The 15,414-nt window shown below is 32.8% G+C and overlaps 1 protein-coding gene across 3 annotated transcripts; it reads right to left on the bottom strand.

The window, feature by feature from the left end:
- Nucleotides 1-357: 357 nt before the first annotated feature.
- Nucleotides 358-14,859, bottom strand: LOC134253235 (b(0,+)-type amino acid transporter 1-like). Of its 3 annotated transcripts, none has more exons than XM_062735751.1 (13): nucleotides 14,799-14,859; nucleotides 11,801-12,022; nucleotides 10,663-10,764; nucleotides 5,674-5,934; nucleotides 5,437-5,562; nucleotides 4,640-4,739; nucleotides 4,498-4,542; nucleotides 4,042-4,165; nucleotides 3,694-3,797; nucleotides 3,366-3,462; nucleotides 2,980-3,129; nucleotides 2,368-2,536; nucleotides 358-1,959 (listed from the first exon to the last, which is right to left on the bottom strand). In XM_062735751.1, exons 1-13 carry the CDS (start codon nucleotides 14,824-14,826, stop codon nucleotides 1,883-1,885), a joined length of 1,605 nt encoding a protein of 534 aa, XP_062591735.1. In that variant the 5' UTR covers nucleotides 14,827-14,859; the 3' UTR covers nucleotides 358-1,882. The 3 variants fall into 3 exon arrangements, with proteins under 3 accessions (XP_062591735.1, XP_062591733.1, XP_062591736.1); XM_062735749.1 differs by lacking the exon at nucleotides 14,799-14,859 and adding an exon at nucleotides 13,061-13,198; XM_062735752.1 differs by lacking the exon at nucleotides 14,799-14,859 and adding an exon at nucleotides 12,586-12,664.
- Nucleotides 14,860-15,414: the final 555 nt, after the last annotated feature.

Genomic DNA, 15,414 nt, shown 5'->3' with positions numbered 1-15,414 from the left:
AACAACCTTCGGCTCAGGTGAGCTAATAACCAAAATGTGTGCAAAAATAAAGAATTAAGATTTACAAGATAGGGTGCTTGCCATTTTTTTCCCAAGGAAAATGTTTAACAACAATTAAAGCATTAGTGAAAAGAATACACTGTTGTTTACTCATGAACAAATTGGGAAAAACATACACATATTGTTTTTAATGGTCTTAAATAATAATTTTTTTTAGAAAACTTTACTTCAAATTGAGTCATTCATTGTAGATTACTTGTTTTTTGCCATTTTACATCAAAGGATAAATGACTTTAAACTGCATAACTTCCATAACAGAGCTTTCTTCAGTCAAAATTGAAATAATTAAAATACTAATTCATAGGTATGCATTATGATTTACTGAGATCCATGTATTTACACTTTTTTGCATAAATATGTTACCATATAAGCCAACAATCAATCATAACACTGTATCATTCACCAACAATAATGCTTATAATAAAAAAAACCATGAAATCTGTCATCCATTGTCCCAGGATCCTTGTAACAAAAGCAAACAACTATGTCCATTTTCCATACATTTTACACCCTGCCATGGTCATAGCTGATCATTATTTAAAAAAATTTAAAACTCAATAAAAATAATAAATTCTACCAAGGAATTGATCTACATTTCATTTTAATGCTATTTTATATACTTTATATATTGGCAAATAAATTACTAATACTTATAAAACCCTGAATGCTGTTTCTTGTGGGATTATACCCAATATAATATACAATATATCTTACATATATACATAAATATATGGATATACAATATGTCAATATAATCAAAGACACTGTACATTACTAATGACAGATCATATAAAAAGTATGTTATTAGAATCTCATGGTTTTGGAATCGTAAAACAAATGGGGAAAGTATACAAAGCTAGAGACTGGACAATATTGCTCAATAGTCACCAAACCAATGGAAACTTTAACAACATAACAGTTAACATATTTCTTGATGGGTTAAAAAAAGAGAGGCATAAATGCACTGCTTTTGTAAAATACAGGTATATCAGGACAAAGCAAAAAAAAAATTATAACAAAAATAAGGCAAACAAAAAAATCACTCAGTGCTTATGCCAGAAATAATTAAGGCTTGATTTATACATATATACATAGTATATAAAATTTACACCATCCTGCAACATACTTTTGTTAAAACTATGCCTCTATCAGGAGCAACAAGAATTTGAACTATTTGCAATGCTGTAATACAGAAGGCTGCAATATTTGGCACACCTAGTAATGCATGAACACCTTGAGTAACTGGAAAAAATGGAGGACACAAAATAAAAAAAAAAAAAATTAAAAATAAACATAAATCTGACGTATGCATATATCAGAGGGTATGAACGAATCTTAAATAGCAGGTTCAGTTTCGGGGGTTTTTTTCCCTGGAATGTAAAAATTACCAAAAAATGAAAACTATCTACATAGAAACTCTAATAAATCTATGTCATTCCTACATTTATAGTTTGGAGTAAGCCATAGCAATCTATGTTTATATACATCTACATGAAGAGTGTTTATAGTACTATCAATAAACCATTAGAATTATAACAGTATATGAAAGATCCATATAAATAAATATTTAGCTATATTCAACAATGGAAAATAATTACTTTTATTTCATGTTCACCTTTAATGAGAAAAAATAAATATATTCACTAACATGATTTTTGAACATAAAAATAAATATATTATCTTTTAATGCTGCATTGTGAATTATAAAAGGAAAACTTATAACATGATTAATGCAAGTGAAAAACAATTTTACATGAAATTAATATAAATGTCTTATATTGACACAATATCACAGTTTGACTATACGCATTAATGACGTGCATTAGTCTCCGACAAGCTCAGATTCATATCGGCTAGGGGCACACCACAAGATGAGCTGAATAAATTTGGTCACAGTCTCTGTAAAAGTAGAATATTCTCAAATTAGTTCATTATTAAAAGTTTTTACTTAAAAAATCTTGAGGCGCAATGACCCTCTTAAAAGAGAGATAACTCTTACTGGAATTAATTTTAAAAATTTACAAGGCTATTTCTTTCATTATTTCACTGCAGGTTGCTGAAATTTGTGCAGTTCAATTAAAACTTTGATTTCCTTAGAAGTCAAGTTGTCATCACTATTAACACTGTAGCAAATTTTGTATAAGCTGGTACACAGGGATGGCAAAACTGTAGTAATTCGTATCAAAACATAACAGATCTAATACACTCATATTCATGCCAAGACACATTGTATAGAAAGATCTCTTCTAATAAGCAATAAAAGACCAATATTTAGAATTAAAGATTTCATAAAAATTAAATGCCCACCTGTGTAAGGAAGTGACTTCTTCATCACCACAAATGGGACATAGAAGATCAAACCACTAATGACGAAGATGAAAGCATACAGGAACTCGATTCTGGGGTCATTGACAATGGGAGCTATCACAAGATACACGGACACACAGAGAACTGTGATTGGCAAAATAATGGGCACCTGCAAGATCACAATACTGTGAACTTCGTCATATCATAGGGGTGAGCAGAATTAAATACAGCAAACCAATATTTTCCATGCATTGTTTCTTAAAAAAAAAAGTTTGTCATCCTAAACAGTTCAAAAATTTAAAATTAAATTATGATTTAAATCATATACAATGGCAATATTTTTGTCAAAAACTTGGCATTTATATTTTTTAAGAAACTAGTGGATTTATGGCAATAATTCAGTATACAGTGTAGTAAATCACATGTCTTTATATCCGTCTTCATGCAGTTATCATTTATAATTTTTTTTTTTTATGAAAAGCCAAAACAACATTTAATGACTGAAATGATTACATGCAAGTGTGATTTTTTATACAACTGTGTAAAAAAAATTTTCAGGTCCAAAATACTGGAATTACACAATAACTTTTAGTTCTTGACATTTGCTCCTACCTTGTAAGGTCTTTTGGCATCCCTCTTGGTGTACCTCAGTACCAGTAATGCTGCCATCGTACTACCATAAAACAACCAGGCTGTGAAGCTGAAGAAATCAATCAGGGCAAAAATGTCTCCCATCAGCACCATTACAGCTGCCAGGAAAGTCTGCAATTATACAGAATCATCCCTATATATATACCAGGGGGAAATCTCCAATAAGTCTATACTAAATATAGAGCTTTAACATTTTCATTTTACCATGTTAATTTATCTACAAGTAAAATGCTTGAAGGCTTTTTTGATGAACAAATTACTATAAATGTTTGGTTTTCTAAAAATACTCATTTGCATAGTCCAATAATCAATTTTATTTTTCAATATTTATAAAGAAAAGTTCTTACAGAAATCATGAGGGATGGTAAGGGAGTGAACTTCTTTATATGGACATAGGACAAGACCTTTGGTAGATGGCCCTCCCTGGCGGCTACAAATGTCAGTCTACAAAATAACAGCCAAAATTATCGTCTCACTCAACATGTAAAAAGAATAAATCAAAATATCAGTAAGTAAATGTTAGTAAAATCTTATTACTCTGCAAGGATGAAAAAAAAAATTAAAAACAGGATGAAGTCCTAAAAATTAAATCTTATCATACTATATGAAAGTTTAATTCTTAGGGAAACAATTTTTAAAAACAAATCTTTGATTACATATTTTAATTAATATTACCTTCCACCCGTAAAGCAGGAGCCATTGGCAGCACCAAACGTGGACATAGCCACAAATATAGGTATAAGTACCGCAGCACCACCCAGAACTCTATCCCCCCAGGTCTGCAAAATAACAGGCCATATTTACATATTTACATATATCTTCTCAAAATCAAAGCATTAAACATTGGTTAGCACTTCTTTTGACGTCTGAGTCTCCCTGTTTCAAGGTTTATACAAGATCAATCAAAATTTCAAAGACCTATACTCATGAAAATAGTCAAATGCTAGCATTTACTTTGTAATACTGTCATTAATTTTGTTTAATTAATGCATCTATCAGCAATCAAAAAGATTGTTCACTTACAGCAGCGACAGCAGTAGAGCGGAGTAGTTCTGCACGGGTCATTACAGTATAGTAAGAGAGGTTAGTCAGGAGGTAGCATAAGGTCACCAGAGGAATCCCAATCATAATGGCCAAGGGCAGGTTCCTAAAATCACAAAACAATTACATAGTCACATCATAATGGCCAAGGGCAGGTTCCTAATATCAAAAACAGTCATATAGTCACATCAAATATAGTTTATATATAAATCATAAAGGTCAACAGCAGGTTCCTGAAATCACTAGGTGTGTAATAGCCACATAAATATGTTTAGATTATTATTCCCCTTATGATTTTTTAGTAGCTGTTCCAACTTGTTCGATGAATCAGGAAAAAGGGTACAATTATCAGCATCTTTATGTAGTATATGTATTAATGTCTTTAACTAAATTGTTTACAAGAGTTGTCTTTCTTGCACTATCTATCTTCCACGTTACCTTGTGGGGTTTCTTATTTCTTCAGTGATGTAATTCAAATTGTTCCTGAAGTAAAGAGAAATGTAAATAAAACACCTGCTGTAAAGAATTAAGAAAATCTTTTTTTTTTCAAAAATGGCTGATGATAAATCTTCAAATTTACCAGCCATCATAAGCCCAAAGTCCATCATAGAATGCTAGGGCTATCAGAGAAGGTGATTGAATAGTATCCTCAAAGCCAGTGTTAATTTCTTCTACTTCACCTGGAAATGTAAAATATTTAAGTAAATATACATGGAAAAGAAACCTATGATTACGTAAATTTATTCATTAAATTTTTACCAGTGAAATACTGAAATTTATTCATTGAATAAAAATGATATCCTGTTACAGTGTGAAAGGATATCAAAATGATATCCTGACACAGTGTGACGAATATCAGAAGTGCGGGAAAACTCGAGATTTCCCTTCCGGTAACGAAGATTGCTGAAAAAAACGTCCTTCACCTAATATAAGATTGATGGAAATAAATAAACCATTCTGACAGCGAATAAAACAGTCAAAATTACCAAAAACATGTTGCTAAATTCATGTTTACAGAATTTTCACCTCACTTAGCTATGACGTCTCAAGCGCTCAACCATGACGTCATGAGCCTAGCTATGACTGTATTACAAAAAGGCAGAGGCAAAGAAAAAAATCAAAGAATTTTATTTAAAAAATGTAATAAACAGAAAATTCAATGTTTCGTAGTTTGAATATGGAATTTATTTCACTCTTGAGACAGGATTTTTCTTATATTTTCACTTGTGCTTCGCACTCGTGAAAATATCAAAAAATCCTATCCCACTCGTGAAATAAATTCCATATTCAACAACAAAACATTGAATATCCTCTATTTACCATTTATAATTTTTTCAGTAAAGTATCAAAAATTTACAAGCAAATAAATTATTTTACCTTTCCCCATGTAAACAAATCCTCCTACAGTGATGACAGCTATAGCAAGCAACTTGGCCACCGTGAAAACATTCTGAACTTTTGTTGCAAGCTTTACACTGTAGCAATTGACAGCTGATACAAAAACTGTATTAAAAAAAACAAATAATTAGATCAAATTATTTGACATCACTGCATATAAACCAAAATTTTATCTATTAAGAAATGATTTTTCTGTGTATTGCTTTGATGACGTACAGAGACACACAATGGCAACGATTTTAACGAGCACATCTGGTGGTCCACACTCAAAGAATGGTTCCGTGGTGTACAGAGCAAAACTCATAGAGACCACCCCAAACAGTGCAGGCTTCAGAATCAGGACTGATGTCCAGGCAAAGAGGAAAGCAGGAATGGCACCCAGGGTCTTATGGAAGGGTCCAAAGGCTTCGTGTAAATAAGCATATTCTGCTCCGGACTTGGTGATTAAAGTTCCAAGCTCAGCATAGGAGAGAGCACCTGAAAGATAAAATATGCATCCAATGATTACATGGTAGAAATGATTTTACGTTCATATTTGTGTATGTAAATCTGTTTTCACCTGTGAGTATATGCGAAGGTGTTCTTTTTTTCTTAAACCAGTTGTTTTAGAAAATCAAACCAAAGCCTCTAGTTAGACTGAGTGCAAGAATGAATTTTGAATATTTGAGGTAAAAAAAAATGTAGATTTAAATTTTTTTTATAGACATGTATGTAGTTTTATGACAAAGTAAATGTAATGTAACTGATAGTCTTTGATTAGCTCATTAGAATGAAATGCTAAACAAAATATTTTTTCTAAACAAAACTACTATATATTGTGTATACCAAAGTAGTCCCAAGTAAAGCAATATCTGACTGTGTTAAAATGGGAATGATAAAAAGTGCTTCAATTATCTTTTTTTTGTGAATTAGAGTAAACAAAATAGGCTGTGAAACAGAACAAAATGTGGCATATTGGAAACAGAATGCTTGAGATTGAGTGATATTAGCACAGTGGGAGTATTAGGGCTGTTCCATTACCAAAGTCCGTGCGGAGGGCATCCTGGCACATGATCAAAGCTGACCTACTGCCGAAACATTCAGCTTGTCACCTCAGTCTCTCCAATATGCTAGCATATTGTTGTGTGGAGGACTAAATGACAAGCTAGCCCTAACAAGTTAACTCACTTCCTGCAAAATCCGGCTTTTTGTAATTTGTAATTTTTTTTTATTTTAAATTTTATGACATATGCAAGAATCCAGTCGGAATTTTTTCAGACAAGTTTATAGCCTAAATAATGAATGCTTGTTTTCACCATTATTGTTTGAAAATGTTTTGAATTTAGACAAAAAATTGAAAGATAAATTCCTCAAATTTTCAATTAATTAACAATACAAGATTTATTAAAATTGGTGGATGTTTTACAGGAGAGTTAACGCGTGAAACCATATGCGTCACTCCAAGATGTCCGGGAGGATCTATATGGCCTCTCTATAGAATTTCTAACTAATGTGCCATGGACGTCTCTCCGTATAGGCCTTTCTGGAACCAGCCCTCCCTGGAACATGAAGACATTTTATATTTCTCAAATAAATATTTTGACGTTGGTATTTGCTTCATGGCTTAGCGTCTGCTTTCCTCATCATCTGCAGCTTTTAAAGGAACTGTTCCAGAAAGTTTTCTGTGGAGGATTAACTGGCCTACTTATCCTTACACCCAAAGATGTTTTAAAGGATAAAAGGAAAAAGACCAAAGGGTACATAGTTTGAGGTGACATTTTTGTCTCTCCAAGATGTCCGGGAGGGCAAAATGGCACCTATACTCCTAACACTTATGGATGGTAAAGACTGAAGCTGATGAATGGAAAATGGAAATGAGCATGATGCAGGAGAGGACACTTTGGACATGTACCAAAAAAATGTCTCATTTCTGACATGAACTTTATGTTCGCAAAAATATCAAAGACCAATTGGATGTTTGTGACATCATCAGCCTCAGTTTGGGCAAAACTGTTGGAAATGTGCCAGAAAGTCTCTCCAAATGTGACGAATGGAGGGCTAACTGGCACTAAACTGTGTCGCCTACATCAGCACAGTGCTGCAATGTCTCTCCATGCACACAGGAGGGCAAGTCAGCACCTGCTTGCACTTAGGGATGTGTATCATCAGGAAATCACAGTCATGCATATTGTTTTCAAATCTCCCATGACAGCACCATCCCACCCACCCCTTCTTTTAGTTTATGAAGATCGATCAACCCTCCCTTTTATTGATTCCAGAAATCAGAGGAGATCAATTTGTCAATGAATTATTATCAAATATTTACCATTTGCCATGAATGTGATTATCCCATGATGCACTAAGGTGACAGAATGATCAGTTTCATTGTTTCAAATTTCATAGCTTTTTGTACGAATAATTGAATATAGTTGCATGACACGAATGATTGCATTCAATGAATGATGCGTCTTTAAATGATAACATTTCCGAACTCATCAGAGTTTCAAATTCATGTTGCATGCCATAAATTTGGTGAATCAAATTGGTCAGGCAATTTATCGATAAAATACAAAAATGCTGTTAATAATTCAGTAAAAAAGCAAACACTTCCATCTATGTCACTATTGAAAATTATAGATTAAGAAGCAAAGAAATCAGTGGGGTTTCCAACTACCATGCAAACAATCAAGGAAAATCAATCTCTACACAATCATAAAGTCGTCCAAATTCTGAACAACTTAAGTGCATTGAAATAACTTTTTAAGGCAGGTCCACACTTTTACGGATCCGGTTTTAATTTTACACACCAATATAAAATTTTGATTACATAAAATCTTTTTTGATGATTATAATAATGTAGCAAATATATCTTTTATTATAGTGTCATTGTGTACAAAAGATTTAATGTAATTATTTATAGGAATAACCACTTTGCACTCTTTCCAATTACCAATATGTAATATAGTACAACACAAAGAAATTCTTATTGATTTATGTCATTTTTTTTAAACACATTTATCTTTAATTTTTAGCCTACATCAAATTTTATTCTTTTATACGTTTTGCGAGAACTAAAAAATAGATATGAAAAAATGGTTGGCTTAAGGCTGTTTTGTAAAATGGTCAAGCATAATAAAGTAACCAAGCTAAATAATTGTATGATATATAAGATTTTAGAGATTATATATTGCAAAGATTGCTCAACATCAATTTTTTAGAAAAGGTTTCATATTTTCTTGTACCAGTTTCATAAAATGTTAGGACTCTCTACATTATACTATGAAGAAAAAATCACACAAAAATACCTATAAATTATAAAAGTATTAACATATTTTTTGGTAAAAGTACCAGTAACTTTATGATAGTCACTGCCTAGTATTAAAATTTTCCTAATCATCTAAAACTATTAAAAACACTCAAAGCACAGTATGTGGCTATAGCACATAGAAAATAAAACATTCTACAATAGTTTTTGCAAAGATTACAGATTACATAAGCAACGGCCTATAAACCAGATTAATCAATGTAGAATAAATAAACAAAAAAAATCCATAAAATTTATCTATGTCTTTCAAAAGCAAAGATTTCAATATTTTATCACAAAGTTCAAGATTTCAAAAGCTCTCGGTTTTTGATTTAACATTGAATTTCAGTACATCACAATCAATGTAGGAATTTTGACATTTACAAACATGCATCCATCAAGGAACAAATTATCAAAATCATTTCAAAGCCAGAATCTTGCATATTTATTTCACATAATTCTTACTCTGGTCTACAGGCAGCATTATCTAAAGATTTACAAATATCGACCACAATGAGAAGTCCTTCATAAATTATCAGGACAGACAATTTCAATTATCAGCCAAAATAAAGTTAAAAATTTTGTTTCAGAATAAAAAAAAAACTTTCAGAAGAATAAAAGCAATAGTGCTGTTTAGAAAAAAGGATCAGAATATTCAATTGAACTAAATTAAGCATTAATTGGATAAACTTAAAAAAAAATAAAATAAACTGAAACTGGCAAATGACTACAGGTGTTGACTTCTGGGACTAGAGTAACCTAAGAGCTGGTTACTCGTGTCCCAGGTATTTCTCTGACTCATGCATTCAGTAACTGATCATTCTACCATTCAGTGGAGAAACTAAGCCAGGACCCAAGACCAGACTCAATATACAGACCAAGGGGCAATCTTGGAGGAGGATGCAAGCTTGCTCATTGCCCTTTACTGAGAATAACTGTCGTTATGCTCGGAAAGGCTCACAAACTTGCACCCTCGTGTGGAACAGACAGGAATATTATGCCAGGGTAAATTTCTGAAATTTTATCTCCCCTTCTTCTCAATATATTCCAAAAAGCCATGTTTATCCCTCCTTCTTGTTAAAATTTTTGGAACAGCCCCTTTCCCTGAAAAAAAGGGAAAGAGAAATAATGACGGGGGCCAATAACTGATTCAGGTGGATTGATACCTTGGTTTCTTCAAGCATTCCCTTTGTTTTGCAGAGTTAAAATACATAAGCATGCATGCAACTAAACAAAAAAATATTTAGTGACCCATCCCTTTTACTTGATTATCCTAGGATACAGAACAAAAAGTGCTAGACTTTTTAATTCATTGGCCAAATATATACCCTGTATTGAATACACATATACCAGCCCTGAATCAGTTTTCATTTCACTTAAAGCAAAAACAGACTGATTGCTTCTACAGTACACCAAGGTCTTGGGGGTATTACATCTTTCCTCTAAGGAGGGTCCTTCATCTTGTTCAATCCTCTGGGAATTCTAGTTGACCTGTGTGCAAGAAAACATGTTTTAAAACATTTTATGGTGGGGAGTCGAGAAAACATCCCCATGCAAACAAAACATTACAATTTTTTTTTTTTTGGCTTATATCTTTGACATAATTTTTTGGGTCATTGTGCCAGATGTTTTTATTCATAATAATTTCTGATTATTGACAGCAATGTAAAAATCAATAATGTCCAAACACCAGTATATATTCACTTACCTATAAAGCATGCAGTGTACATTGGTAACTGATATAGTATATAGCTTATAAATATATACAATATACAAATGCTATACATATACAATGTACCAGGTATCTATGGAAGTATATCAAAACTTTATAATATTAATTTTAAATATACAAGTCCTATTCATATTAAAGGGTTTAAATGACCAAGACTACTCTGACCTTTGACCCTTTCAGATGACCTTACCAAAGAGACTGATGATTCCACATCCGACCCACACAATCAGACTCAGCCCCACAGACCCCGTTCCTGCCAACACACCCTTAGGAGATATGAAGATTCCTGATCCTGTAATACAAAGTTCAGTTCTACAATGAAATAAGTGATATAAACAATGATTAATTCACTGCAAGGTCATCACATGACAGCTGCAGTAAAATATATTTGTGAAGACAGGTTCTGTAGACTAACACAAGTTGGTTTACAGTATACAATGATAAATTCTCTGCAAGGTCACACCATGCCAGTTACATGCAACAGTGCCATGCTTTTAACACACTTGAATCTCACTATTTTAAGAAATTTGCATATATTTTTTTTTAATTAAGTTTCTTTGATCTTGAAAAAATATTTTGACCCCCAACCTACCTTCTTTTTTATCTCCCCTTCAAAGAGGACATAAAAATCTTGAAATCCCTTTTAACAATGACGCATTATAGTAATTTAGAGTTTGGTTGATCACTTCAACCTTTTTTTTCAGGCCAGTTAAAAATATGCATTATTAACAAGATTTGTTTGCATTGTAAAGCTCAAAATGACAAACACCTGCAAAAAATACTGACAAACTCTACTTTTTATCTGACTTGAAGCTTTGACCCATTGCCAAATATACATGCAAGCTTGGTACATACCAAATATAAAAAATAAAATGACATTTTTTGACAAAGGCATTAACATCACTGCTTGAAAACAATAATGCTTGCATATACATGTTAAATTCCAGAGGAATTTGTTTGTAAATTTTTAACAATTATGTACACTGCTAAATATGTAAATATTTTATGGTAAATTGGAGTGCAAAAGAAGTCACAACTTTTATACATTAATGCTTTCCATGTCTTATATTATCAGTATTTTGATATGAAACCACTTGTAAAACAATACCAGCTAGCTATTGATATTTTATAAACTGGTATTTTTTTCTGATATATATATGAATAAATACTTAATAAAATATCAATAAGTAAAGTGATCTAATACTTTTTTTTATCACAATAGAAATCCTGGAATTCAAAACATTTATAAATCCTATGCCTATGTGATGACGTGTACTTTGGTACCTGTATGATATCACTATAGTAACAGTACATTTATCAGTACTTACCGATCATTGTTCCCACTATAAGGCATACACCTGACAGCAGCCCCACCCTTTTCTGTAGATTACAGTGATCTTTTTCGCCATTTTTGTCTATAACAGCTAATTTTCCCTCTGGATTATTGTTCAGGGATCCATTACGATGATACAATTTTCCGTTCACTGTGTTGCCATTGATTTGCGTTTCCAAATTCTGATTCGGAGGCATGATTTCCTCAGAAGAAGGGACTGAAATAAATAAAATCAGACAGCTAAGAACTTTTGTCTTAGTAGCATGAAAAGAAACAGATTGCCTTCGGATATGCCTCAACTCTTCTTGGAAAATAGACAATTTTTTAATGTTAAAATTTGGAGTAACCCCTGTGAAAAAAAAGCATGCAATACACCACCATATTAATCAATAGACAGGCTACGTTAATTCCTGAAATCTAAACAGATTAATAAATTTATACTCACATTATTAAAAAAATGAAAAACAGTCCTGGTAAAACCTTAATTCAATATTAAACAACTAAATTATACTAAAAAGAAGCCAAATTCATTGATTAGAAGCAAGCGAGATACACGCATTTGCCAGCTTCACCACAAAAGGAGAACTCGACAGCCAACTAACACTGAGCACTGTGCCTGGGATATATCAATAGCTGCAGCTATTTATAGGGTTTCCAGCGCAAGCAGAATTCTTCTGTGAGACAAATTCAATCAGTTCTATGTAAAACTCATTAATCTGTTCATACAGAATAAAAAGAAATTCTCAGCAAATTATGCCAAAAAAAATTCAGTTTCAAAACCTCTGCAAAAATATGTCTTTGTAGCAATTGTTTTTCAAATGGACATCTTATGATTTTGTACCCAGCCTTAAATTACACAATTTACAGAATGTACGTCCTGAGTGCAAAAATTGAAAGATATGAATCTTTTAAATGAATAGGGAATAGTAGTAAGCTAGTATTTAGAATAATACAGTATAATAATGACGCAGTCTTCCTTCCTGATCACGAGAATGAAGAACAGATGCTACATTGTTTGTTTCGGACACATATGTCAACCGCCTGATCAAATGAGGTGAGAGCATAGCAACCACTTTTCAATGATTTCTTTATCTGTAGCACTCATCCCAAAAATTGCCTGAAAGCTTTTCATTTTCAAAATGTTCTTGAATCTAACATTCCAAGGTCATGATGAAAAATATAAGAATTCTAAAGTGCCAGGGAATATTTAATGATTATAAATCATAAAATATGTTAAAATTCAGCAAAAACTCACCTTTCTGAAGACCAGAGAATGACTTGAAATTCATAAACTCCAAAAGCATGATGAAACTAGAAATTTAACCTAGCTGGCACTTCTACCAAGGGCATTGAAATGCTGAGAGAGCCAAGTTCTACCTGATATATATATTGCCTACAGAGTTCTCCCCATAGCAATACACAATGAACCTGTCTATTGATCAGTCTGTACTGTATGGTCTGGTGCTAAAGCATAAAAATCACTCCAATACACTTTTCTAACGGAGCCAATATATCAGGTCCTTTAAACTCCGAGTAGTTCGATTTGACGTCAGAAACAATCAGATAAAAAGAAATTCTATTCCACCTGTTCATTGCATAGGTGTCATTAGTTTTTTTCTTATCCAATTATCTATCTTAATAATCTGAATTTTTAAATGTCTTCACAAATTTAAATGTCTAAAATGAATGCTTGAGCAGAAAATGTCAATATCAACGGAATAAAGATGATTTCCAATCTGATTTGATTTTAAACAAGAGGCCCATGGGCCACATCGCTCACCTGAGAAGCTTTGACCATTCTGTTCTTTACCAGATTTCCCCCTTGTTATACATAATGCATCCCCACCCTGATCACAATTTAGACAATTTGAAATCTACACTTCCCCATGATCCTTCCATGGGCACATATGTCAGCTTTTTTGGCCCAGTGGTTCCTGAGAAGAAGATTTTCAAAGATTTTTCCTATATATTTCTATGTGAAACTTTGATTCCCTATAATGGCCCTGCCCTTCCCCCGGGGGTCATGATTCCTACTATTTAGAATTTACACTATGCTTCCACATAAGCTTCACTTTTTCTGGCCCAGTGGTTCTTGAGAAGAAGATTTTCAAAGATTGTTCCTATATATTCTATATAAAACTTTTATTCCCCATTGTGGCCCCGCCCTTCCCCCGGGGGTCATTATTTGAACAATTTAGAATCTACACTATACCAGGATGCTTCCACATAAGTTTCAAAAGATTTTTCCTATATATATCTATGTTAAACTTTGGTTCCCCATTGTGGCCCCGCCCTTCCCCCGGGGGTCATTATTTGAACAATTTAGTATCTACATTATACCAGAATGCTTCCACATAAGTTTCAGCTTTAAGATTTTCAAAGATTTTTCCTATATATATCTAAAAACTTTGACTATACCAGGATTTCCCCTTATTTCAAAAAATTTTTCCTATATATTTCTATGTAAAACTTTGATTCCCCATTGTGGCCCCGCCCTTCCCCCGGGGGTCATGATGTAAACAATTTAGAATCTACACTATACCAGGATGCTTCCATATAAGTTTCAGCTTTTCTGGCCCAGTGGTTCTTGAGAAGAAGATTTTCAAAGATTTTTCCTATATATTTCTATGTAAAACTTTGATTTCCCATTGTGGCCCCGCTCTTCCCCCGGGGGTCAAAATTTAGAATCTACACTACCCCAGGATTTCCACATAAGTTTCAGCTTTACTGGCCCAGTGGTTCTTGAGAAGAAGATTTTTTAATGACCCAACCCTATTTTTGTCTTTTCTTGATTTCTTTGCGAGGGGATATGTCCCTTCATTTTAACAAACCAAGTTTGGTCAAAATTGGCCCAGTGGTTCTTGAGAAGAAGTCGAAAATGTGAAAAGTTTACAACGGACAGACAGACGGACAGACGGACGGACAGACAGACGGACGGACGGACGACGGACAAAATTGATCAGAAAAGCTGAGCCTAAAAAATATTAAAATACCTTTGCTATATACTTCTGATTTCTTCATCCTGATCAAAGATGAAATTTTCTTTTACAGCTTCTGTTAAATAAATTAATTATTTTAAAAAAATTTAAATTTTGCAAAACAAGAAAAATAACATTAAAATCTTAATTTAAATTTTGCATTTAATGCAAAAGTTATTCAACCAAAATAATTTGAAGTTCACAAACACTGCAACAAATTCAAACCTCCAGGTGATAATGAAATTTTCTATACAAGTCCTCTCCTCCAAACTATGCTTAGCAACAGCAAGGTGAAACCCGGGCTAAAACCTCACTCCTCGATTGTTAATTTTTTCAATGGAAAACCTTTGTATATATCACTAATACCAGTTCAATAAGGTGATTAGAAAATCTGCTTAATTTTCACCCAGGTTATACTCTGCTCAACAGATGTGCCCTCTAATCCACCTTGCTCAAAAAATTTGATAGGAGCCATTGTTTTTTGTAATGCATGTATTCTGTCAAGATATTCATTATTTGAAATAGAGTAATGGACCTGTGTATGAAGTGATAAGACAAACAAATAAATCATAAAAAAAAGTAACAAAAATATACAACTTAGGAATCTGCAAATAATCAGGCATTGAGGGGA

The sequence above is a fragment of the Saccostrea cucullata genome, unplaced genomic scaffold, assembly GCF_032062105.1.
Source record: "Saccostrea cucullata isolate Sc308-1 unplaced genomic scaffold, CSIRO_AGI_Scuc_v1 ctg28, whole genome shotgun sequence".
Lineage (NCBI taxonomy): Eukaryota > Metazoa > Mollusca > Bivalvia > Ostreida > Ostreidae > Saccostrea > Saccostrea cuccullata.
This window is presented reverse-complemented; position numbering and strand designations above follow the sequence as displayed.

Bases quoted from the DNA above. Each gene is read 5' to 3' on its own strand.
- LOC134253235 (XM_062735749.1), bottom strand. From the start codon at position 13,109: ATGCTTTTGGAGTTTATGAATTTCAAGTCATTCTCTGGTCTTCAGAAA. The intron at 10,765-11,800 runs GTAAGTACTGAT...TTTGTATTACAG, and splicing joins TATAGTGGGAACAATGATCG to GATCAGGAATCTTCATATCT. The intron at 4,166-4,497 runs GTAACGTGGAAG...TTGTGATTTTAG, and splicing joins GAAATAAGAAACCCCACAAG to GAACCTGCCCTTGGCCATTA.